Source organism: Odontomachus brunneus, unplaced genomic scaffold, assembly GCF_010583005.1.
Source record: "Odontomachus brunneus isolate Ranch 3 - 2012 unplaced genomic scaffold, Obru_v1 Obru_scaffold_035, whole genome shotgun sequence".
Lineage (NCBI taxonomy): Eukaryota > Metazoa > Arthropoda > Insecta > Hymenoptera > Formicidae > Odontomachus > Odontomachus brunneus.
Window position 1 is genome coordinate 1,882,799 of NW_022639485.1, and position 26,773 is coordinate 1,909,571.

General features: G+C 41.1%; 2 protein-coding genes across 17 annotated transcripts in view; one reads left to right on the forward strand and one right to left on the reverse strand.

The window, feature by feature from the left end:
• LOC116843773 (phosphatase and actin regulator 1) overlaps nt 1–26,773 on the forward strand; it is a 514,963-nt gene that overhangs the window by 230,123 nt on the left and 258,067 nt on the right. The window lies entirely within an intron of this gene.
• Nucleotides 1–26,773, reverse strand: part of LOC116843776 — a 79,515-nt gene that overhangs the window by 43,364 nt on the left and 9,378 nt on the right. The window contains exon 2 of one of the 3 annotated variants that reach the window (XM_032814536.1): nt 18,675–20,022. The exons of the other annotated variants lie outside the window; for them this stretch is intronic. Within the exon in view, the coding sequence (XP_032670427.1) occupies nt 19,818–20,022 (205 nt within the window). The 3' untranslated portion in view covers nt 18,675–19,817. Of the gene's footprint in view, nt 1–18,674; nt 20,023–26,773 lie in introns of those variants that run through there. 3 annotated transcript variants of the gene reach the window in all.

Genomic DNA, 26,773 nt, shown 5'->3' on the forward strand with positions numbered 1-26,773 from the left:
GAAGGTTGTATCCTTGTTTACTGAGAGTAGCGACTATTTCTATTATTTTCATAGACTGAACATTGCGAAACACTCTGGTCCAGGCCTCTTGTGTTGGGAAGTCACATTTGCAGTTAGTTTCTTCTACAAACTCAATTCTAGCTAGAGATTTTGCGCTCCAATTTACCCGGATTGCATTTTTCGATTGTGATATTGACATAGACTCGACGGATTAACGTTGTTTGCGCGCGCGGCCTCTCTCGCAACCGTGCGCGTTCGACGAACCCTCGTCGGCGAAAAACCCGTCGTCCCCGCGAGTGCGAGCCACCCACGGTCGTCGGACAATCGTTGTGGTCGTGATTCTATCCTGCGGGAGGCCGGAGTGGGAAGGATGTGCCGGCGTGGCCCTTGGACGAGGACGCATGCAGCCGAGGAGCACGCGACGGCGAGCCAGTAATCCGCGGCCTAGAGTCAGTGACCTCTCGAGCAATCGCAGTCCGGAGAAGTGTGATGTTTGATGCTGCAGTGGTGTTTTATGCGGCGGCGACGAAAAGGTGCGCCCCATCATCATCCCCTTTGCGCGCCGTACAGAATAGCAGTACCGAGAACGAGTGTAATACGCTCCGGTAACCCAATTTCATCGAATGCGGCGGCGGCGGCGGCGGCTGCAGCGCGTCGTTGCCGACGACCACCGCCTCTCTCCACCTCCTGATTCTCCGGTTCCTACCCTCGTCCGCCGCGTCGTGCTCGCAGAGCGCGGATCCCGCCGCTCCTGTCCCGCGATCTGCACGAGCTGCGCGCGCGCGCGCGATTCTCCGCCTGGTGTGCGCACACACACTCGTTCATGCATGAGAAAACGAGACTGCTAGTGAGAATGCGAATGTTGTAAACACGGTGGCGTAAACGACTTTTCGCAGCCGCTTCCGAGCTTCCGGTCGTTCGACTCTGGCTTTTCTGTCTCTCTGTGGGCGCTGCTTGTCTCGATTATCTGCATCGATTCGTTAATTCGATCATCTCGACAATCGATCTCGCATAGAAATTTTCCGAGATCTTCCGAGATATAGCATAGATTCCGGCTGGAATGTCCAAATTGGTACCAGAATTCCACTACTATACCAATTGGGAATCCTATTGTTGTTTCAAACATAGATTCCTTCACTAAAATTGAAACAGATAGTGTGGGAAACATCTTTTTTCATTCGGTAATGTCAGTATAGCACTAAACAGGGAATCCCTTTTTCGGGATTATTATGTTCAATAGTATAACACATCAAGAGAAAATAAGATATTTTGGAAATACCTGGAGTAGGAATAAAATTATTCAGGAAACTAAAATATCTTTTATTCAATTCTAATATGAAATGAAAAGTAGAGAAAGAATATCTAGGAAGTTTTAATTTTAGAATTGGATTGAAATATTATGCTTCAAATTAGAAGCCATAATTATTTTGGGGAATCGGTCTGAATCTCAATTGGATCTTAAGAAATTTTTATATGGAATCATAATCTGTGATTATTTTGAGATAATGGACTGAATTCAGTTAGGTGCCAAAAAGTTTTCTATGTGAGACCGAAAGCCATAATTATTTTGAAGAGTTAGGCTGGATCCCGAATAGATCTCAAGATTTTCTATGTGAAACTAAAACACTTATTTTAGAGAATCAGTCTGGATCCTAATTAGATTTCAAGAAATTTTCTATGTGAGACCAGAACCCATAATTATTTTATCGATCCGGACCCTGATTAGATTCGAAGAAATTTCCTATGTGGGACCAGAACCTACAATTGTTTTGAAAGATCGCACTGGATCCTAATTAAATCCTGACAAATTTCCTCTATGTAGGACTAGAACCTATAATTACTTGAAGAAATCTAACTGGATCCCAATTAAGGGGACTGGAGGATCAGATTGCCTGAAAATCGTGCTTGTTCTTTCACAATTTTCTATGACAAACTGAATGAATATGCAAAAGTGTTATTTTGACGTGTATTTGTACAACATATAAAGAGAAGAAAAATATAATTTTGATGATCAAATATTCAATATAAGTGTATGGTACATGCAGTTAAAATGTATTTCGTTTTTCTTTTCAAAGTCGTTATTTTGCAATAATATCTTGACTTTCCGTGGTTCAATTAAGCTGAATTTTAGGTAGGAAATTTTCGTAAACTTGTCGTTATCGTGTGAACCACTGACAAACTCGTGAAAATATTTAATTTTAAAATATTAATTTTTTTACTATAAAAGATCTGAAAATTTAATAATATTCTATTAAGATATTTGCAACTTTGTTAACTTTGATTCAATTTATATTATAGTGGTTCACCATACACTTATATTGAGTATTTGATCATCAAAATTATATTTTTCTTCTCTTTATATATTGTATAAATATACGTCAAAATAACACTTTTGCATATTCATTCAGTTTGTCATAAAAAAATTGTGAAAAAACAAGCACGATTTTCAGACCCTCCAGTTTTCTTAAACCCCAAGAGAGTTTTATCTGGGAACAGAACTCATACTTATTTTAAGGAATCAAATTATATCTTAGATTCCAAAAAATTTTCCATGTGGAATTAGAACATATAGTTAATTTAGGGAATCGATCTGGGTTTCATTAGGTCCCAAGAAAGTTTCTGTATGGAACTAAAATCCATAATTATTTTGAGAAATGAGAATCCCGATCCCTGAATCCCGATTAGATGCCAAGAAGCTTTCTGTGCGGGACATAACATGCTTCCGATAAGGTGCAGGATTCACGATAGGGAATCCGCTTGCGGTAGTAAAGCTCGAACGACGCGCAGAGAGTGCCTCTGACCCGCGACGCTCGCTAGGAGAGTCATGTTAGCGAATTAACAACGCGGTCCATTAATTACCACGCTCGCGCGGATCGGACGGACCGGGGAAGCGTTTAATCGTCGCTTTAGGCTCGGCGCGGTATCGTCGCGTAAGGCTCGATCGATTCCCAAGAATGGTGGAGGGCGAGAGAGGAAGGTAACGAGCTTGCCGAGTAGAGTCTGGAGGGTGGAGGCCGCTCGACGGCAACGAGTCGACTTGGCGAAGCCCGCGGTACTTCATCTCGTGGCTCAAGTGCCGACGAGAGCGCGCGTTGGGGCTCGTATAGGGCAGAGTCGAGCCAGCCAATGGCCCTGAACCGTTCTGCTCGGTCTCTCGAGCGGCTCGAACATCCATGCAATAAAACGACACCGGGCAGCTCTTGTCCAAGTGCTGATCCGCTAATGGCGACCTTGCGTCGCCGTTCGCGACCCTTGATCCCATTATCAAGCCGTAAACGCGCTAGCTCGGACCACCACGGTGACGATAAATCGTTCGCCGATCGTCCAAGTCCTTGATTTCGTAACGGGAAATTATCACGTGTCGCGCGCGACACGTCTCGTGGTCAGTCGGCTGGGTCGCGTTTATGCTTGGATTAGCGTGCAGAATATGACGCTTACTCGCGGTTATCGATCGATGACCATTCTGATTTGAATCACGTCGCCATATAACGCGCTCGCATATGCGTACCGAGCTCGAAGCTCGTGATAACGACCAGTTTGCGGCTCGATATCGAGGAATAGTCTTTGGTAGAATATTACACTTCAAATAAGAAGCCATAATTATTTTGGAGAATTGATCTGGATCCCAATTAGATCCCAAGAGATTTTTGTGTGGGATGAAAACCTATATATATAATTATTTTGAGGCAGCGCACTGGATCTCAATTAAGTTCCACAAAAGTTTTCTATGTGGGATTGAAACGTAATTATTTTAGAGAATCGATCTGGATCCCAATTAGATCTGAAGAAATTTGCTTTTTTAACGCATCTCAAAGAGGACCATGAACTGAATGGATTTGGATACACTGCAAGCCCAAGTTTGTTACTTTGGCTGAATCTCTTTTTATGTTTCTTACCGTTTTAAGTCACGTTGTTTAGCATGTTTAAACGTATCAAACTATAATTTGAGAAAGAAATAGGCAAAATTAGTTATTTCTAGTATTTTTTAACAAGTTACAAAATCAAGCAAGCGCAAGATTTTTAACTTTTAGGCTGCCGGGAAAATCACTTTTGTGATTATAAAGCCATTTTTGTGGCTTTCCCGGCAGTCTAAAGGTTAAACATGTCAGAAATGGCTTTGAAATCCTTGCTTGCTTGATTCTGAAATCTGTTAAAGAATGGTAGAAATAATCGATTTTGCCAACTTATCCAAATAGCCTTGGTCTCTTCTACGTCTTAAACGTGACTTAAAATATGACGAAAAACGTGTAAAAAGAATTTCAGCTAAATTACACTCTTAAGTATAACATACTCGGGTACGTAGTGTGGCCAGTGGATACATAGGTGCATGTAAATCTGACGGCAACTTTATTAGTCGCGCGCACAATGTGTAGAGATTGTATCCTTGTGAGTGGCTTATAATGGCATGCATGTTTATCGCGTAAAAGACACAATATAAATATGAAGGAAGTTGTTAGGATTTATATACGAAACAATATATTTATGTCATACAAAATTGGATATGAAAATCCGAGAGAATAGCCTTTAGTAAATTTGTTGTCGCGCCAAAAATACAGCAAATTTAATTCAGCGTGTGCGTGAAATGAAATTTAACAATTAATTTAATGTACAGTATATTTTATCCATAAATGTAACTTAAAAAATAATAAAATTTCCACAATCGACCTGCCTCACGTTTCGATGCTCATGAAAGTCTAATGTGAGAACTTCATTAATCGACTTATAGAGGTTGAGTTGCAAAATTATCAGAATTTATACCCAAAACCATATGCGAAGTGTAATATGAAAATATTTGACAAAAGCTTTCAGCAAATTTTCTCATTGCTGCATCACTATAGCAGAGAATTTACATCATCGTGTGATGTAAATTTGCGATGATTAATTCAACACAGTACACGCTTATTCTCCAAGTATAATTAAAAAGTATAATTTAAAAAAAAAACATTTAAGTTTTCATTAATTACTGCTTCACGCGCCGCGACAGTCATGAAAGTATACGCAGAAACTCCATCAATCTAGGGTGTAAAGGTTGAATGAAAATACGAGGAAAATATTCGAATTTACACTCAAAACACCATATCACGTGATGTGAAAAAATCTGAGAGCAGCTTCCGGTAAACTCGTAGCTGCATCAATAGAAAAACGGAAAATTTGCATCACCGTGTGATGTAAATTTGCGATGATTAATTCAGTGCAGTACACTCGCTCCATAAATGTGATTAAAAGAACTTGATGAAGTTTCCACGAACGCACGCGGTCGTCTCATGTGCTGCGAGACTGGTGGGATTCGTGGGAGAGAGCCTATCGGCGTGCAACACGCCGCCGCGCCATTTGCGTGAGCGCGCACGCGAAGCGCAAATTCGCTCGCGTTCCCTTCCTGAGAAAAGGTGGCCGCGGCGTGTGTTGCCGTTGGTTCTCACCCTCTCGCCAATTAGCGATTAAACGCGCGACTTTTAAACAACCTGCGTGCCCGGCATGGTAAACAAAAGCGAGCCGTGAGCATTCAACAGTTTTGCGCGGAGAGGACCGCGTATGCGCCGCCGGTGTGAAATTTTATTATCCCGGCGTCGTGGTGTGAGCGCGACAGTTTCCACTTCGCCGGGCGGTGTCTCTCTCTCTCTCCTCCTCCCTCTCTCTTTTTCTCTCTTTTTCTCTTTCGCGGCGCAGTTCGCGCAAAATTTCTCGCGCGCCTGCGAAATCGACGAGGCGCAGCCGCTGTTCAGCCGTTTCTGGTCCGCGAGCCCGCCGAACAGTCTCTCGCGATCGCGTTAGTTCCGCGTTAGTGTCGCCAGCCGGCCGTCGCGCGCACCCCTGGTGCGCCCGTGTCGCCGAAGCTCGTACATTTAGGACACATTCATCCCCGATCAGTTGGCCACACGGGCATTAGGGATATGGAGTTATCGGTTATTGATTATATTGCGCTATTTTAACGCCGTGACTTCGACCCCGACCGTCGCGCTTCGGTTTTAATCAAATGCGTCCGCGCTTTGTCAATTTTCCCTGCTGCTTTTCATGTTCACGCCCGGGGGGTTATGCACGACTCAGTGGCGTGACCCAATTTTGTAATCAACGCTTTTAAGATCTGAGGCTCTGTAAATGGACTCTCGCACAGCCCTTTCCGCTGAAATAGATCCGCACGGATGTCGGGGCCTCTTTTGTTAATTGTCTCTCTCTCTCTCTCTCTCTCTCTCTCTCTCTCTCTCTCTCTCTCTCTTTTCCTTTTTTTTTAACAAGCTTGTCGCGCATGGCCACGCGTGTCTAAATATATGCGCCATGTGACGCATTGCGTCGCTCGACGTTACGCTTCCGACGTGACGCTCCAGCGTGCACTTTCCCATTTTCAGTCCAATTCGAATTTGGAAGTTATGAAGAAATATTGTTATTATTAAATGCAAAAAGTTTGTCAAGTGTAAAATAGAATACGCGAAATTGTCAAGTGTCGGAGGATTAATTTTTATCAATAAAACGGACAACATATAGACTTGAAACCTTTGTAGACACATACTTTCCCAGTAGATACATATTTTTCTCTCAGTGCATCTAGCGAGAATTTTCCTTTGATATCCCCAAATTGATATGAGAATTTCATAGAAAATTGACAAACTTTCCGTACTAACCTAATATTTCATCGTAAAGTCGATAGGTACTAATCATACATTTACTCTACTAACTGTACTAACACGTACATATTCTTATATTGAGAAAAGAAGTCTTTTCAAATAAGAAAATATATATTTTCCTGTGAAACCGTTGCTTTTCATGAAATGAAATTGTTTATTTAAGATTTAAGATACTTCAAATAAATAATTTGAGTAAATTAATTCAAGTAAATATGTTATTAGTGTTCATCAAATAATTATTTCTTATTTGTTATCTTTTTTCTCAGTATAAGTAGTATGACAAGAAAAGGAGCAAATTTAAATCTTTCAAACAATAATATAATTTCTTATTATATATACGAATTATTATCATCATTACCATTATTATTACTATTATTATCACTATTACTACTATCATTTATTATTACGGAAGAGTATACCGTTGATGCTTCCTTTCCGGCAATGCGAGCTCGTCCGCTGTTGCATGCTCGACCAGCACGCGTCTCGGGTCTCTTGCGTGCGGACGCTCTCGCAATGGAATAGATCCTCGTATTTCGTAGATAACCGCCTAGGATACGACATGGTTATGGCCGCTGCGGTCGTGCGGCGCACCGGAAGGCGCTTGTCTCGCGCGTCTCCTCGGAAACGACGCTTTATGCGATACTTCGCGAAGGAGACTTTCGAGACGGTCTGAGTTCTCGGGAAGATGCCTCCGTCGTTCCTACGCATTGTCCTCGAGCACCGGCGCAAAGTGCTGCGCCGGGGGGACGATTGCGCGCACACACACACATACACAAGTAGATGCGGTTGACGTTCGCGAAAGAAAGACGTCCAAGTACTCGTGACTAATGAATACGGACGACGAGCGAGTGTGACGTTCCGCGGTGATATTGCTCGCGCGATCCACGAGTAACATTCAATTGCAAAGAGCGTGCTCGTTTCGGTCGCGTAACATCGAAATTTCCCGAATTCTTTCGAAAAAGTGAACAGCGCTCTGAGCGGCGGAGAAGAGCTGTACGAGGAAAATAAACTGACCGATTTTTTGCACCAGTCCGTGTGAAATAGCAGCGAGATAAGACTTCATACTTTTGGTTCTATCATTTTCCGAACTTCAAGTTACTATGATTTTATGTAGCATAAAGTGAATTAGCACAAAATAAATTTTTAAACTTGAAATGAATTTTGACGCAATACAAATTGAATTTAATCGGAATTAAAAATATGAAAAGTACATACTTTCTGTACTAACAAAAATTTTAAATCAAATTAAAATTGCAATTTAATTCAAATTTTGCATAGCGATGAGAAAAAACGTAAAAAATATCTTGTTAACACGAAATAAATTAAATTTGTAATTCAATAAAAATTTTTAATTGATTTTGTGATAACCAAATTCATTTCATGTTCTTTTAAGTCGCCGTACAAGCTTTGAATTTTGATTAAATTGTAAGTTCGATTTAATTTTAGGTTTTTGCCAACGCAAAATATATTTTATCGGCACGAAATTTCACTTACTTAAGTTCAAAAATTTATTGACAAAATGAAATTTCGGGATCCCAACGAGATCGAAAGGGCTAACTGAAAGGGCAAAAAACCTGATATTTATACTCAATATTTCATCACACACTACGAAAGTCGCACGTATCCCACAATCTCCACTTAACGCCTAATAAAGGGCTCAAGCCGCTGTGTGTGTGCATGTGATCTCTTTTGTTCTCGTGTCTCGCAAAAATACCTTGCACCTGTGACTCGCATCTTTTCAATTTCCCGCTCTAATTCGGTTGGTCTCGTAAAATCTCCGAGGCCTTCGAGCCTCACCTGACGGGCTTTCCGTGCCTGCACGGTCGTTTGTGTACGGCGCTAAAAAATTTCTCGGGCACTCTCGTGTTATCTAAAAAAAAAAAGATAAAAAAAAAACGTGCGGCGAGAATCGAGGCTAAAATTAATGGGTGAGGAGAGATAAAAGTGCGGATATCAGTCGCCCGGGACTTTTACATCTCGGCATCGATCGAGAATTTACATAACGTGCATCGACTCGCGGGGCCGATTCGACGGCAAATATTTCACGCGCGATCACCGTCCGCAGTTTGTGTATATGTCCGACTGAATCATATTTGTATTCACCCACGCGGGAAATGACGTATTGCAACAACGGTATAGTCAAACGGATTACGCACGAGCTCTCCACGTTCGAGGTAATAAACGGTCAGGGGGATGGCATCGCGGAACGTATGATATCTCGGGAATTTTAGTTGGTGAAATACCCTCGTTTCTCGCAGTTCTCTCTCTCTCTCTTCTCCCTCAACTCCATTCTCTTTCTCTCTCCGTCTCGTTGGCGTGCGTTCGTTGTTCGCCGCGCACATTACATCTGCATCGCGCTCACGCCGCTTTTCCGATAATCAATCTGGAATTAACGTTAACTAACCTCGAATTTAATGATTCGCTGTCTGTTTATGGATTCTATTCTCGCGTAGCTGGCGTGTACATTCATAATATCGACGGGCAAGGAGAATTGTATTAACTACGATTGACTGGCAAGCCGGCGTGCGACCGAGAGAGTCGCGAGTTGAATATTCGGCGGAGCCGCTGAATGAACTTGGTAAATTCAGCGACGACGGCACTTTTCCACTTGCAGCGGCACGCCAGTGGCGCGTGTTAACAATCGCGGTGCCGGCCACAAAAGCGGCGACGTCGCCGCCGCCGTCGCCGCAGTTTGGGTCCAGTTGCATCGACTTGTTAAGTAAGCCCCGAGTTAGCGACCCGGTCGCCCCGGGTCGCGTATTGTACTATTATTCACGACGCGCGGACCAGACCGTCGAGGAGAGTTAGTCCGTCAACTGACGAAGTCTGACCCTCTCTATGCCGCCGTGGCGACGAAGCTTTGATGCATTTTGGAACTTTGAAAAGACACGAGCTTTTCCATACTTTGCTAAATAATAACGAAATAATTAATCGCCCGCATTATTGGAAAAATATGCAGAATTTGTCTCTTTAGATTGACGTCCAGTGCAATAAAGCTTTCTCACTCAAACCTTAAACCTGAAGCTTGATCTATACTACGTGTTTCTTGCTTCCTGTTTCTTTCTATCTTTTTCTGATTCAAACCTTGAGTTGGAAAAAGAATGAGAAGCAAGAAGCGAAGAGTATGTAGATCAGGCTTTAAACCAGAGAACAGAGAACAAAAAACAGGAAGCAAAAAACACATTCAGAGTAGATTCAGCTTCAAACGATTGATTGACTCGAATTTGACAAATGTGTTGATTTTTTTTTCTTTTGATTAACGTGTCAAATGTAATAAAACTGATAAGAAACGTGTGATTTTTGTGATTCGGTCTCCAGTGAGAAATTGCAATTTGAAAGATATACTGAATTTTTGTTTTCTTTATATCGACGTCAAATGTACACGGAAAAAATTTCAGCTCTTGCAACTGAATGGGAACCAGACGAAGGACTCGCTGACTTACTGTATTACTGTGGCCGAAAATTGCATTAAAACTCGGTTGAGATAACTGAGAGCAATTGGCTGAGCAGAAATCTCCTGCGAGAATCTTTCTGTTCTTGCAACCGAGTTTTTCAGCTGGTCCCAAAGTAATAGAAAATTCAATTATATTAACGGAACTATTTTCTCTGTGTGATAAAGCGGATAAAAAACATGCGATTTTTATGACCCAATTCACATCTTCGGCAAGATTTCTATCGATCTGTCGTCAGTGAGAAGCCGCTTGAAAGATTCTTTCGTGTAATCTACAACGAAATGCATACATTTATCCGCCCCTGATGCCAATGTGTTAAAGACCGCGAGCTCCGATTTGCTTGGTTGGAATTTTGCGCCTCGTAATCGCTCATTATGGAAAAATGCAACTTATTTTACCGGCGTTGAATCTTATTGCACACATCACTTACAAGGAAACCCACACAAGTGTCCGCCTTCGATATTTGTAATATATCCAACTTGTAATATATTGTACTTTACATCAAAATAACATATACGTTTTTTATTATGTGTCCTTTCACAAGTTTAGGGAATGAAATACCTCTTTCGATTTTTTTCATTCAAAAGGAATATAATAAAAACTATAAGAGATAGAAAAAAAATATTTTGAATAAAAGTTGAATGGTTTGAAGAGTACTTTACAGAAATTATTTTAATAATTATAATAAGAAATAGTGGGGGAAATGTTAACAAAACAAAATTTTTTTTACTAATTTCTGTAAAGTACTCTTCAAACCATTCAACTTTTATTCAAAATATTTTTTTTCTATGTCTTATAGTTTTTATTATATTCCCTTCGAATGAAAAAAACCGATTTTCTTCAAAGGAGTATTTCACTCCCTAAACTTGTGAAAGGGCACAAGTACATAATAAAAAAATATATCTGTTATTTTGACCTAAAGTACAACATATTACAAGTTCATGAAAATCAGATGCGGACACTGTGTGGGTCTTGTTAGATTGATCCGCGATTATTGACGCGAGCGAAGCGCCGAGCTCCCTCAAAAAAAAAGGGCGGAAGGGAAGATTCTGTATCTATCCGGGCGACTCTTTATATAATTCACAATCTCGAGCTCGACAGTCTCGATGCGAGCACGAGTCTCCGAGGAAATCCGCTCGAGACGGAGGATCGTTAGAGCCGCGAGGCGTGTCGCTCGAGAGGAACGGCGAACGGGGATGATTTCGATGTCCAAGGAGGCATCCGCGTCTCATCCCGTGTGCCGTGCCGGACGCACCACGGCGCCGACGGACGGTGTCGTGTGTACGTACGTATGTACCTCGTCGACCTGTTGTCGAAGGCCAAGCACAAAGCGGCCGCGCCGCCGTTTCCGGGTCAAAGTTCAACGAACGTACTCCGCGCGTCCCGGTGCGCGGTGTAATGCGCGATGTTCGTAACGCGCGCGCGTCTGCGGGGGTGGATGACGTGTACGCGTACGTGTTATACGCATATCCGCGGTAACAAAGAGAGAGAGAGGGGGAGACGCGCATGTGCACACATACACACACATGGGCGCGTTTCGCGTTTCGCTCCCGCGGGGAATCCATGTGCAAGACTCGGAATAGATCAAAGCACTCGGCCGTCTGCTGCAAGTCGCGTCGCGTCCGCGACCTAAACGCATTTTCCGATCGTGTCTCTGGGTTAGCGATATTCTCACGTGAAAACTCGCCCTCGCGATTGTATCTTTCTTCTGCTCGCATTTCCCATCCTCCCGTCGTCCCACGACGTCCTCGCAACCTCGTTTTCGTTGATTGCTTTGCCGCGGAGCGAAGCAGATGGCACATCGGGAAACGTAAGCAATGAAACTTGAGCAGTAAGCGAATTATCCAATCACACTCGAGAAGTGTCGAGAACAGGTAAGGTTATCGTGTTGAAAATCTCGACGGTGATTGATCAGTTCGCTTACCGCTTAACCGTACAAGGCTAGCGCGAGTGTCTTTTACTCAGTAGTGAAAGCCCTAAGCTGCCCTTCTGATATCTATTCAGTATTCGTATATTTATTATGTTGTCCATAGTGAAGTGGATGCCACTATTTTTTGTGAGATATCGCGAATGAGTAAAAATTACTCACTCTTATCTTAGATTATCACTGCCTTTGCAGAATTAAGTCTTTCACTACGAGTGAAAATTACTCATCCCTACCTTAGTTGTACCATATATTATCACTATCCCTTCAGAATTAAGGATGTCAGTGCAAATGAAAATTACCCATTCTTATCTTCGTACTATACATTATCAGTATCTTTCCAGAGTTAAGACTTTCAGTACGAGTGAAAGCTACTCACTTCAACCTTTTAGAGTTGTCTCACTGCTTCCGTTTTATGATGTGCGTCACGATCCTAAAATTACGACGAAAAGGCAGAATCCATATCGCGAGTTTGGGAAAAACAATTTATATTTACGCAGATATTTTATCGAACCAGACATGTGTGTGTAGAGGTATGTGTGGCAAAATCACGAGAGAGAATTCGTGTCGAACCTGCAGGAGGGGGAAGGTAGGAGGGGAGTAGTTTGGCGCGCAAGATACATCAACGGGATGTGCAATAAACGAAGGGGGTTAATGGCCGATTACCTTTGATTTCTCGAGGATGCTCCGCGTACGTCACGAGTCTTATGTCATCGAGCAGGTTGTAGGTCGGCGAACTGCGACCTGGATTCGACGGATTCCACGCATTATCTGACGACCGCTGGGCGATTCGGTATTCATCGATCCGGAAACGCTAAATGAACGAACGAGCGCGCATCATCATCAGCCTCTCGACTTGATGAGCGTCCCGCGCGCCTTTGTGCGCTTTATAACGCATCGTAAAATTCGTTGTGAAATTTGAGCGGCACGCGAACGTGTGTGTTTTGGCGACGGGCATCTACCATTATAAAATCTATGAGCGGCTCTCGGGCGCTGCGAAAAACGCAGATTCCATCGGCGGCCACGTGCGTCCTTCGTCGATACCGTCCGTGCAATTTCGCGCTGTTGTTTATCGTACCGTCGGCGAAAACCAACTCGCTATTTTCCAGCTACCTCGCGCTTTTATTTTTCAGCCGTCAACGTCTCTCCCTTCGCCCCTTTCCTCGATATTAAATAGTTTGCGGGCAGAATGCAACTCGAGCGCAAAAGGACGAGAGAAAAAGAGAACATTTCGCATTCACAAGTATCATCTGGGGATGTCAGTGTGGTAATATTCCGGAAAATCGATACCTCTTAACCGAGAAGGGGGGAAAGAGAGAGGGAAGAAGAGAGTTTAATTTATAATTTGTAAGACTGACGTAAATACACACACACAAAACTTGCAGAGAGAGGGAAAAAGAGAATATGAAGAAGCGAGAGAAGTTAATTTGCCGTGATGGCGCTAACTCGTGGCAGCGGCATGAAAAGAAATTAGCGGGAAATTAAAAGGCTGGACGTTTCGTTCTCCTTTTGACGAAGCTTGATCTACAATGTGTTATTTGCTTCTTGTTTCTTTTTCTTTATCTCTTTCTGACTCGCACTTTAAGCCTTAAACTAAAAAAAGACAGAGAACAAGAAACAGGAAGCAAAGAGCACATTGTAGATTTGGCTTAAGATCGGTCGTGTGCGCGTCATGTTGCATCTTTACGGACGAAATGTAAAATTGAACGTAGATATTGATATCGTAGTCTTAAGCCTGCACCAACAATTGTGACCTAAAAAACATATCTCATATGAGACACTCAGATTTTTATTCAGAGTTAGGTCCGAATTCTCCAGTTAAATCATAATAGACATTTATATCTGTGATCGCGATCCAACTGGAAAACTCTCATCCACTTCTGAACTGAAATCTGAGTAACTCACTTGAGACGAGTCTCAAAGAACTATTAGAGCGCCGAATAAATAACGCTTTGATAATAATAATAAGATAAAAGCAAAGGGCAACGCAAAGGGCAGGCTTAAAATTGTCATTGGAATACCGTTTTGGCTGCATGTTGTTGATGTTAATAGAACATAACGTCGACAGAAGAGAACAAAGCGGAACTCTACACCAGGAGATTGACAGTTCAGACACGAGAGGGAAAACGGTCGAAATTTTGACGTAGACATTCGGCCAAAGTCGACATTTAATTAGAGTTCGATCTGTCGAGGTTGTGCGTGACCGCTGTGTCAATGTTGTCAAACTATACTTCAAAATTTTCGAAAAATCCAATATATATTATTTGGATTAAAGTGCCGTTTAGCATTAATACATCGCGGACCGCGCATACGATTGTAATATTTGACTTGAGATCGAAATTTAATGTTTTAGTCAGATTGACGTACAATTAATGAATACATTAGTAATCGTTATTAAAATACTATCCCTTGTGAAAAAGTACCGAACTGAATTTACAGATATATACAGCGTTTCGTCTCTCTAAAGAATCGAGCTGATATTTTCGATCTTGAGCTCCTTAAGCTTAATCTTATTAATCTTATTAGGAGTGCAATGTGCTCTTTGCTTTCTGTTTCTTGGTCTCGGACTTTTTCTGGCCTAAAGTTCAAAGCTTGAGTCAGAAAGAGATAAAGAGAAAGAAATAGGAAGCAAAGAACACATCGAAAGCAAAGATCACATATGTGAAGTTTTAGTCTTCTAACAAATAAACCTACACTCCGATTTCTTTCTAATTTGGTACAAATGTAGAAGTACAAAAAATATTTGTCATTTTTTCATTTTGACCCACTTTGAGTTTCACGGGCAGTTTATAGCTTTTTAATGTTCTCGCTCCTATGATCAACAAATGCAACAAAAATGCATTTTTGTTGCACTTGATGAGGGAGAATATTAAAAAGCTATGAACTGCCCGTGAAAGTCAAAGTGAGCGAAAATGAAAAAAATATGACCAAAATATTTTTTGTACTTCTACATTTGTGCCAAGAAAGTTAGAAAGAAATAGGAATGTTTTGGGTAAGTTTACTTGTAAGTTCCCAGTGTTACATAATTACGTAGAGTAGACCGAGGCGAATCGGATCAAAATAAGTTTTGATACAGGTTGCAGCTAGTTTTTGTTTTAAACGAACTGTTTTATCGTGCTAATTATCTCTGGCACAATAAAGCAGCTTGTTTGATACAAAAACTAACGACAACTGTTCCAAGACTTATCTTGATCCGATTCGTCCTGTGAAGTCTGGACCATCTAAGTCTATTCTACATTCACTTTGAGTCCTCTCCAAATGTTTTCTGTTGGCAAAGTAATGATCCCGGGCGATATAATACTATCGATCTAACCTAGATAGAGTTTCATACTTCACCCCAACCCGTGAGACAGTGATCTTCCCGTTGAAGAAGCCAGAATATCGCGATTGTGTGCAGAGCAGAATCGTTGACAGTCGAAATTGTGTAAAGTTTTTCACGAAAAAAGTAAGCAGATTTAATTCTTCCAATTTTTCGCCGATGTTAAGGTACAAGCTTGGCGCTTTTGTGTTCATTATCATGGTTATAAGATCTATTAAATTCTGCAAGGAGCTGGAATATACACGTGCAAACACAATTGCACATAGTTATGTATATATTTCCCACGACAGTCAATTTTATTCGGGCCGTAAAACTCTTCAAGTATACTTTTTAAGACTATTTTATGAGCAAACAATTTTACTTGAACGAGATGTCTTAACTTTTAATCCTTTCACTACCGAAACATATTTTATTCACTATTAATAACAATTTTTTCAATTGAATAAACAGCTTTTTTGGCGTTTAAGACACATCGCTCTACTTATTACCGTTGGGCCAAAGATGCCCTTCCAAAAAGCCTAGTGGGACATCAGTAGCCCAGTCCTGTCTCTTTTGGCGCTAAACATAAAATTTGTAATCTCTTTTGCTAAAACTATATTATATCAATATATATTTAATGAAGTAAAAGTAAAAAAGATTGTACCTTTAAAAAACAAAATTGATAGCGAAAGATTTAAAGCATGAGTGGAAGTGATGAAGGAATCCCATTAGAAGTGAGAGAGAAGCTCTAAGATTGAAATGACGAAGCGCGTTGCTTCTCACTGACTCACTCACTTCCTCTCTACGAATGGCGGACGGTGTCCTGACTCTGACTTGAGGAACTCTGGTCCGTTAGTTCCGGATCCTTTTCCCGTTCAATGTCAGTGGTTCAACCGGTTATTTCTGAGCTCGACGATGAATAGCGCGGTCGTCGATCGGTCGGTGTTGCTGTGGTCGCGCGTGGGTGCCGATCGGCCACGCGCAAAAAAATGCAAAACCGCGAGCTACACGCAGAAGAAGTTGTTGTTGCAGGTTGAGTCGCGGTTCGACTCGTAAAAGATCCGGCCGCTGTGAAACGCGCCTCGCAATTTCGCTCGCGGCGGTTCGCTGATTAGTTTCTCTTCTCCGTACTCGCTTTGATCAGCGTGCTCTTATCCGGAAAAAACAGGTAGGGAGAATTTAAATCATCGATCGACACTGCGAAAGACCCCGCGTGAAGGAGCGTTCTCCTCGTTCTCCTCGTTCTTCTTTACTTCGTTTCGCAGAGCCCTATCGTGGCTTATTATCAAAAGGCGTCTGTACCGCGAAGTTTTTTCCTTTTTCTCGCTTTTTTAACACTCTGAAGATGTATTTAATCGCAATTAGGCATCTATTCGATTCCTGAGAACGCCAGATCGGCTTGTAGAATTTTGATAAGACAAAGTCAGTTCACACATTAAATCGGCAAACTGAAATGGAATGTCTCGAATCCACGTGGCCCTTCGACATATCCATCGCGCACACAATTAACCCTTTACACACACAGAAAAATACATACTGCACTCAAGAAGATGTTACTTGTTCTAAGTATATCATAAGTTTATGCACGAAGAGAATGTTATAGATTTTTTTTTTCATATAAATTCTTTTCAATTTTATCATGTTTTTAGTAGTGAAGCGATAACTGAGACCGTCAATAAGGTCTCTATCTTGCTAAAGAACATAGTAAATTCCACTAGAAATATAGCAAGTGTTTTAACTGCCAGGAAAGCTACAAAAGTGGCTTTATAGTTTAAGTGACTTTCCCGGCAATCTAAAGGTTAATAGTCAATTTCAGTTCCTAATATGTAAGTAGTACATAAAATAGAGGGATAATGAATTACTGCAGAATGTCGATCTATATTCCTCGGTTACAGTAATTTTTACTATAAAACTCTTCACGTGTATGTCCGCAAAATCTATCATAAGTTCATTATAAGCTCATTAGATTTATACAAAATACTTTCTGAATCCTGATAAGTTTAGCATTTCAATCAAGAATGTTAAATTAAAGCGAAAACTCGATTTGCTTACTACATAGAGTCGAATCAACTTCCCTTCGACAAAGTTTTATAATCTTGTAAAGAGAATCAATCCTTCTTTGGAGTACATAATAATGAGCTTTTCTAGGATTTGTGATGAGTTTATTTTAAGGCTATTTTCAAGACTGATGAAAACAACGGTTACTTAAAAAAAGGAAGAAAACTGAGTAAATACTTTTCTTGACAGAGAAAGTAAAATGATATTTTTCTCTGTGCGTTGATATTTTTATTTAACAGATTCTTAGAACGTGTGTATTTGTTTAATTTCCCATTTCCATTTGGAAAAAAATAAAAATATACGTTGCAACTCGATTGACATCTTCTTTAGACCGTCCCACAGAATTTCTTAAAGGTTTCGCGATTATGAGATGATAAGATTAAGTTAGATTTGTGATTAACAACTTTCACATTTGGCTGGCAGAGGTACGACGTTTCGGAGACATTATCTCAATGCATAGCATTTAGTTCTGTTAACTATTAAGATGACGTTCGCAGAGCACGAAAGCATACATCATATACGTACTTTACATTATGTGCCTGAAACGTGGCTGAGAGACGGTTTTGACTCGTAAACAGTAGTAAGTCTGACAGGCGTGACTCTCCAACTCAAAGGATCAACACTTAGGACCCGTATTAATGGTTGTTACTTGAGATTTGTCTCAAATGAAGTATTTGAATTTAGAGTTATGTGTGAGTTTTTTAGTGGAATAGCGACTGCAATTATATTGTCACGTTACATCATATGATTCAACTAAACAAGTAAGATTTAATTTTACAAATTTAATAATACAAATTTGAATATTTTACACACGCGCGCACGCGTGTGAGAAACAAGCTTCAAGCAACACCTATTGATACTATTGATTGAATTAGAACTGCCAAATGTTTAAAATACTCCCAAGCGGCAGGATGACGTTGAGTGATGTGCATTATCGACATTAGAGACGTCATTAGATCATTAAAACGTCATCATGTTTCAAAGTATAGCTTCATACTTCGATCCAGATTCTGAATCAATATTAGATTGTTTATGATCGACTTTTAGATCCGCAATACAGATTAGTCTTTAACTTTTCCCAAATTTTTTCATTATTCTTGAGATATGGGCGTTGATCGCCCTGCCGCTCCCGCGAGGTCGATGCGAGTCGTTTCACGAACGACGCTGCTTCCGGTGGCCATCTCTCTGCCTGAGCTCATGCTTGAAAAATACGGAAACCCTCGTGTGGCCCGACCGATTGATCCATCCTTCGCATTCATGGCTCGCCTAACGCGCTTCCGATTCATGAATGTATCCTTCTCCGCCCGGAGCAGTAACGGCTGCGGCGAGTCGCAGGGCGGATCGATGATGGGGTCGAGATCGCTCTTTCCCCGTTTGAACTCGCAGCATAGCTGGGGGCTAGACGGCGCTCTCTCTCTCTCTCTCTCTCTCTCTCTCTCTGCCTCTGCGAGGAGGACGTTTCCGACCTCGCGCTCGGTTAAATCCGGCAGGCGAGAGTCGTGGCCGCCGCGTTCTCACGATGTAAATCACCGTCGCGCGCCCACCTCTAGTCGAACTCGCTTGCTCGCTCGCACGCTCGCTCGCTCACCCTCAACGACACGACCGCGTGTTCCTCACCCTTGAAGAATAAGCCGCGCGGGGTTCCTCTTCCGCGCGAGGTGCATACCGAGCAGGATTCGACCGCGAATGGGCTCGGCTCCGCGGTAATTTATGTTTATTTCCTTACGTTTCCACCGGGCATTTCTCCCCTTCGCGTCAGAGGGGGTGAGATCGTTACCGAGCGGCTCCTTCGTCTCTTTAAACCACTTGTCTGATTCCTGCGCCCGACGCGAGCAATGTTCCCGGGTGGTTTATCGCGATCGCCTTTATCGCCCGTTTCTTTCTTCTCTCTTTCTCTTTTTTTTCTCTCCCACTCTCTCTCTCTCGTTTTTTTCGTTCTCCGCCTCTCGTTTAAACTACGAAAGTTTTTGTGTTGTAGGTCGCTCCATTTATTATCTCCGATATCGCGATATCACGCGCAAAGTCCACAGGTGTGGCGCGGTCAACGCGATGTAAGCCTTCTTATTCGGCCACGAGGTCGCTCTATCATTCCCGATATTAATCTTCTTCCGGCCGCGACATGACGAGCAAGGACAGCCAGTTCGGCACTGTCACGGCCGGTTTATCTTATTCTTTTCTACGTCGATGGAGCTGAATAGTTTTTCCGCGTTAGTCGCCCACGCGCTCCACTCCGTGAATCATCGTCCCCTCGGGCAGTCGCAGAAGCCACCACGTCGCCGGTGAATATCCCGCTCGTTTATCCGCGCGATCGACCGGCTCTCTCCTCCCTCCTCTCTCTCTCTCTCTCTCTCTCTTTCTCTCTGTCAGCTCGCGAGCTCGCGTTCACTCGTACTTCCTTCCCTCTTTGCGAGGTTCTCATCGATCGACGCGAATACGCGATGCCAATCGCTCGCTTCCGCGATATTCTATTTTATGCAGTTTCGCCGCCACGCGCGAGTATTCCTCTTATTTATCGCCAGACCCGGCTGGATTATTCCCAAACATCTCGAGTTGTAGTTTATAGAACAATCTCGATGACCTATCAGACGGGCGCTGCTGCCTCTTAAGTACGATTTCGCCAAATCCGCGCGACGTTCTTGCCGAGGATCGACTCGGGGATTGTCGGAGATTCTGTCGGGAGAAAGATATATTTCGTTGGATGCGAGTAATCTTGTACGTGGAGAAAATATTGTAGTGAAAATCGCGCGACGTAATTTTTGTAACTTTGGACCATGCAGAAATTTTAACTGGAATTATTATTCAGGGTGGGTCAGGTTAGTCATTTAACGTTAGATTCTAAGATGTCTCTGTTTTGTTTTTATATTAGAAGAAAATGTGTGTAAGAAGAATAAATTGTGTGATTGAGAGGGATTCAATATTGTGCTCAGTCAACCCTTTCAACTCTACACAATTTATTCCTTATACATTTTGCTTTGATACAAGAAAAAACGGAGATATTTTAGAATCTAATGTTAAGTCAACTAGAAAAATTACAATAATTTTTATTAATTTAATAAAAATCGAACATAACATTCTCAAACAAGTGTAGAGAGTGAATCACTTAACGATAGATTCTGAAATATATATCTCTGTTGTTTTTTATATTAAAGGAAAATGTGATAAATTATGCAATTGAAAAGGACTAAATATTGTGGTCAGTCGACACTTTTCAACCACACAGTTTATTCTTTACATATTTGCTATATCGCTCTATCATATTTAGCAGAAAACATAAACATGTATATATAGAAACCTTTTTCCAAACTTTTTGTATATTTTCAAGCTTCCGGATTTTAATTGTAAAGTCAGAACAATGTTTTTTGATATTTTCTTGAGCGGAGCAAACATTCATTCGGTATGTTCAAAGTGCAGAACTTTTGTATCAAACAAACATTCATATTGACAGTTCAAGATGTCAATTTTGAAATTTCTCCTCGTTTTCGTCATATATTGAATAGTATTAATTTTTGCACGTATGTTTTATTATGTAAAAGTATTTGTAATTCTGTGCAGCTAATATAACATAAATTTTACGAAGAAATGTCAGCATTTTGCCGGTATACTTGTCAAGGTTGTATTCTTAAACGTTCCCGTTGAAGGAAATTTTACTGAAAATCCATAGTGTATGTAACGTAAGGCATAGATTTTCCATAAAATATCCCTCAGGAAAGATATTTTGGCATGTAACTCAAGTACTGAGAGAGAAAAAATATCTAAAAATTAGTAAATATTTATTCGTAGCGTTATAAATCTAAATTCTTTCATTTAAATAGAATAAAGAAACACTTTGATGAAAATATCAGGTTTTCTTGAGGTTTCAAGGAAATGTATATTTTCTTATTTGAAAAATATTAGAAAATATTCTATATTAGAAAATATTCTGATATTTTAGTTTTCTAAATATTCTACATTCTCTATATTTGCTATTTTCTGGATATTTTTTCACTCAGTCTTTGTCCCTTCAATTCGTCATCGTTCTTCACTCTATCTCCTACTTCCGCTACAAGTTTCATAACCCGTCAAGCCGTTTCACGCGTCTGGCCTGACCCACGATTAGGTAATAAATGCACAGACACGAGGAATCTTGTTTATAATATTTCACGGTGAGCCCGTCGCGACGAAGTTTTACGGCATTACTGCCGCGAGACGTCCGACGTGTCGTACGTGCGCCGGCGTGTATGAAAGTTTCGGTGCGGCGACACGAGAAACATAAAAATTGCCGATGCCATCAAAAGTGTCGTAGAAACGGAAAATGGCTGGTACCCGCGTCCAAGAAAATGCCACGGCCGCAGGCATCCCGTCGACGTGACATGTTAAAGCGAATGAAACGTCGGGCGTACGTCCATCGTTGAGCCGAAGGACAAGCAGGAGGGAGAAGGAGAAGAAAAAAACAGCACGTCCACGAAAGCCATGAATTATGGACTTTTCTCGTTCGGAACCCGTCGCGTTTTCCCTCTTTTTCCTTTGTCTTTTCTTTCCTTTTTTTAATTAACGACGGCACATATCTGTCCTCTCATTATCCGTCGACTTATGTGCTTACGTCTTCGAACTTTTATTTTTCTCCTTCTTGTCTCCTCACCCTTGTCTTGCAACAAGGTGACTAAAGATTTGTATCTTGCAGCTGAATGAATGCACGCTTTCGGAACTTAAAAAGAAAGAGGTATATACATGGAAAAGGAATTTCAATTCGTGCAATTGAATGGACACCAGACGGAAAACTCGCTGACGAGGAGTGTTTCTCTGTCACTGTGACCGAAAACATTCGTCTGAAAACATTTAGTTGCACTAAAACTTGTTTGAGATAACTGAGAGCGGTTGGTTGAGTAGATTTCCTCTTACGGGAATCTTTCTGTCCCTGCAATCGAGTTTTTTCATTTGGTCCCCGAGTATCAGAAAATTCAGTTACACTAACGGAGTTGTGTTTTCTCCGTGTAGTTGTGACTTGGTGTAAAAAGGAGGGAAAGAGAACTAGTGTAAGCTAGTGCAACCGATTCAGCTGCAAAGAACAGACCACAGATTTTCCAGCCCTTCATAATTGTGTAAAGCGAGGAGAGGGAAGGGGGGGAGTTTACTGAAGATTATTTATACAGAGTGTGAAGTGTTAAAGGGGTTGCAGGCTATTATGTTACAGATATACAGAAAAACAAAGTATCCTTGAATTTACTCTAATGACTCTACCTAGAAAAAAACAACTTCATGAAATGATGTTACCTTTGACACCAAACGATTAATAGAAAATAAAAACTTCATATTTTGTTTAGTTTCAGAAATAAATAACTTGTGTGCATCCAGTAAAAGTAGAAAAACTATTACTAAAACTGTTGCGATCTTTACTTAGAATCAAAAAAAGGAAACAAAGCTCTTGCCAGAGCTATGAATTTTCTAGAGGTCTGTTAGATTTAGTTTAAGCTGCATGAATTCTTCTTTGTCCGACGTTTCGCGAACATTTCAATTCGCTTCATCAGGGAGGAGCGATTTTTTGTAAAAAAATTTTAGAAATTCTCTAAACCGGGATAAATCGGCGTCCCGGGCAAAATTCGGAAAAACCCGAGACACAGGGTAGAAAACTAGGACTGTCCCGGGGGAACGACACGTCTGATCATCTTAACCATTCTCCAAGTTGCTAATAAAGAGCTCGCTACATTAACGAAGTGGCGGACATTTCTTTAATTGCTATCCCCGACAAACTGTCGTCCTCTCGCGAACGTGGGCGTAATTGGAGGGATAAAATTGCATCCGGCTGGCAGCCGTAACGTACTTATGCAGATTTTGTTGACTCGACCGGGAGCGGTCGCGGGTGAGAGGTCGCTCAAAGAAAAATAGAAGATCGCGCCGTAATTATTGCGTCCGCGCCGCGCTTCGTTAATGGACGCGTCCTCCATGTAGTGCGGCGCGGAGATGTAGCTGAAATTCGAGGTCGGAATAATTTCGAGCAGGGCTTCCGAAGTGCTTCCACCCGTCGCGGCTGAAGCGACAGAAAACTCCGTCGGATTTTCACGGGGTTGGATCTCACGACGCGCGAATTAATCTCTGAAACGTGTCTGCTGCACAACTCGATCGAGAACACTTGCATACGGAATAAGGATGTAGCTCGCGTTCCTGACGCGCGTGTAATTGCGTGACGCTCCGGATATCGCCAGAATTACGTGAAAATTAAGCGTGATAAAGAATCCGTTTGGTCGCGAGACTGTGAAAGAAGAGCGCTCGCGTGGCCGCCGTGATTTGTTCACCGTGGCGGCGCTCGGGAACAGGAACGCGCGCGCGTGACACATTTTTACTCTTCGCCGCTCTGTCGCCGAGGGTGAAAATTGATTTTGCAATTAGATGACGGGAAAAAAGTCCAGAGGTGAGAGATTCGTGTAGAGGCAGTGCCATAAATTCTCGGCTATTTTTATGACGTCCTCGAGGCACGATCAAGCGGATATTGACTGAACACACACTCACTTATCGAACAAATCTGCAAAATATTCAGCTTCTTGCCGAATATATCCAAAGTTTTCACAATATTTCATGAGAAAACATACAAAATATAACAATAATTCAATAATAATAATGACTTTACTAAGTGCGCTGATAATAAAGCAGACAAAGACGATAAATAATTATTAAAAAAAGAAAGTAAGGATGCTGTTATAAAACATGACGTAACCTGAAATACAAATACTGAAAGAAAAAATTTATTAAAAAAAAGAAATTTTTTTCTTAAATAAGTAATTTACTTATTTAAATAAATAAGCAATTAATTTACTTATTTAAATAAATAAGCAATTAATTTACTTATTTAAATAAAATATATCATCATATTAAATTAATCCTTTATCAAATATACAAAATATTTCGTATAAATTAATAATTTACTGGTGGAAAATATTTTCCATTAGTAAGCTTTCATTTTTTTTATAATTAGAGTTCTATTTACTAAAAATTATATTTATATTTAAATTTTTTAAATGTAAATATAAATATATTATGATCATATATTCGACAGTTTTGAACATATTTTCGACAGTTTAGAAAGATATTTTTAAACAAATATTTATTAAAATGTCTATTTTTTTTAATAAAAATGTTTTTTGGATTTTTTTTCAAAATTTTATAATTTCTTTGCTAAATTTCAATAAATATTAATTGTGTATATAATGCAATGAACCGTGATAAGATTGAAATAAACATTCCATGAAAAAGTTATTTTCCAGTTTTCACACTTGTTTTTTCTAATAAAAGACTATTATTTTTTCTCTCAATGTAACAATCAAAGATCATTTTTAAACAGCGAGAAACAAAACATCAGTTGAGGGGGAATGCCATATTTGAAAATTTTACCGATAGGATACTAATTTTTTTCTGCAAAGTTTACGTTGAATATTGTTTGCGCAAAATTACAAATACTTTTACGCTGAAGGTACGTCTCACAATGAATCGAAGCATTGCTCGATATGTGACGAAAACGATAAAAAATCTTTACATGTCGAGCTGTCAGTTGATGTAATATTTACTTGATACAATACAAAAGTTCTTTTCTCAGCTCGCACGTAGCGCACGTGTGTTTGCTCCGCTAACGGAAATTTCGAGGAACATTTCTGTGTCTTTGCAGCCGAATGTAGAAGCTTAAAAGTATAGGAAAAGTTCGCAGAAAAATTTCGATATATGCGTGGTTAAGTTTCCTGCTAGCATGGTAAAATAAAGCAACATACAATTATGAAAAATCTATGTATATAAGAAATACGAAAAAAGAAAATGGTATGATCGTGCTAGTGACAATCGCCTCTACGTTATCGACATTCGGCGAGTTTGTCATCCACCTCGATATCCCCTTAGATGCAATAGAAAGAAACAAGGAAAGTAAGGGAAACGACTGAAATTCGAACCCGATGAGATTCCGCACGTTCCCCGCGTCTAGGTTGTACCTTAATCTTTCGCCGTGCGTGGAAATTTCCCATTTTTCCCGGAAAAATCGCCGGCTGCTGTAATGGGAAATTAACCGGATTCTAGAACGTATCGAGGGGGAAGATCCGGAGAAGACGAGGGTCGTGATAAAGAGAGTAGAAGAAGAAGCGGGTTGATTGATATCCACGCTCTCGAGACAAATCGACGAAATTCGCGCTTCTTGTTTCCTTCCGCCTTTCTCCGCTCGAATTTCATCGGCGGCGAGGTAGAAGCACAAGGGGGCGATTTATTACGAGGAAAAATGATCGCAGGCTGGCGGCGCAGCCGCCACGAGTGTCGTCAAAAGTGGCGGTCGACCTTTCCCGGCTGGGTCGAAAATTGCTTGTATACGGCGTATACGCAGACACATACGCGCGCGTGCATGCACGTATATTCTCCGAACCAATTACACGGTGGAATTGAGTGCCAGTGTCGGCGCATACGCTGACGTTTGCGTTATTAAACAAATTACGTTGATTGGATTTTGCGTCGGGAACACCATCGAAATTTAAAGCGCTAATTAATACCGCCGTTGCCATCCGTTACCGCCGTTCAGGTTGCGTTTGTATCGCGCTGTGCATGATATTTCATACGGGAGGATCGCGTTGTGTGCAACGTTCTCCTGTCATTAATGTGCGACTCATTAAAATATTTCAAACGGTCGCCGGCAAATATTAAGCACACCGTTTGCGCGACGTGTTCCGCTCATAATGCGATATTGTGAATGCGCGTTATCGGCGGAACGGGATGGACGATTTACGAGAGGAGAAGAAAGAAAATACGGCAATGCGCTTGTATCGCATGGGCGCATTAAATATTACAGTTGACCGGCTTCGTAGCATAAATACACGTCGTGGAATAAAAGTCCGGAGGAAGGGAGGAGGGGAGATGCATCGGGCTCTTCCGTTTGTTGCGCGCTTGTCCCCGATTATTGATTTCCTCCGCATAAAGCCGCGCTGGAGTGTTCCTCGAGCTTTGCTTTCTTGCCTTTGAAATATCCAATAATCTCTAATTGGGTCGTAATAACGACATATTGTTGATCATCGCCGTGCCCGATGCGAATCGGCGGCACGACGCCGTCGACGGGAGAGAGATTTTTCGCACGGGCATTATCCGCGCGTTTGTCAGACAAATATCGCGACGAATATGGCCGCGTACAATGGCCCGCTCGTTGTCGCGAATGGATTTTCCAATATTTCTCTTATCTCTGCAGTCATAAATATGTATGTTTTTGGCGATTAAACGCATTATCTCTCTGAGATACGCGGGAAATTGACAACACGAAAAAAAGAGAATGTACATTGAGAGAAAAAGTATCTAAGGAATAGTAAATATTTATTTTAGGTACTGTATATATTATAATAACATATTTACTCAAACTATATACATATATAAAACATAACAAACTATATATATATATATATATATATATATATATATATATATATATATATAT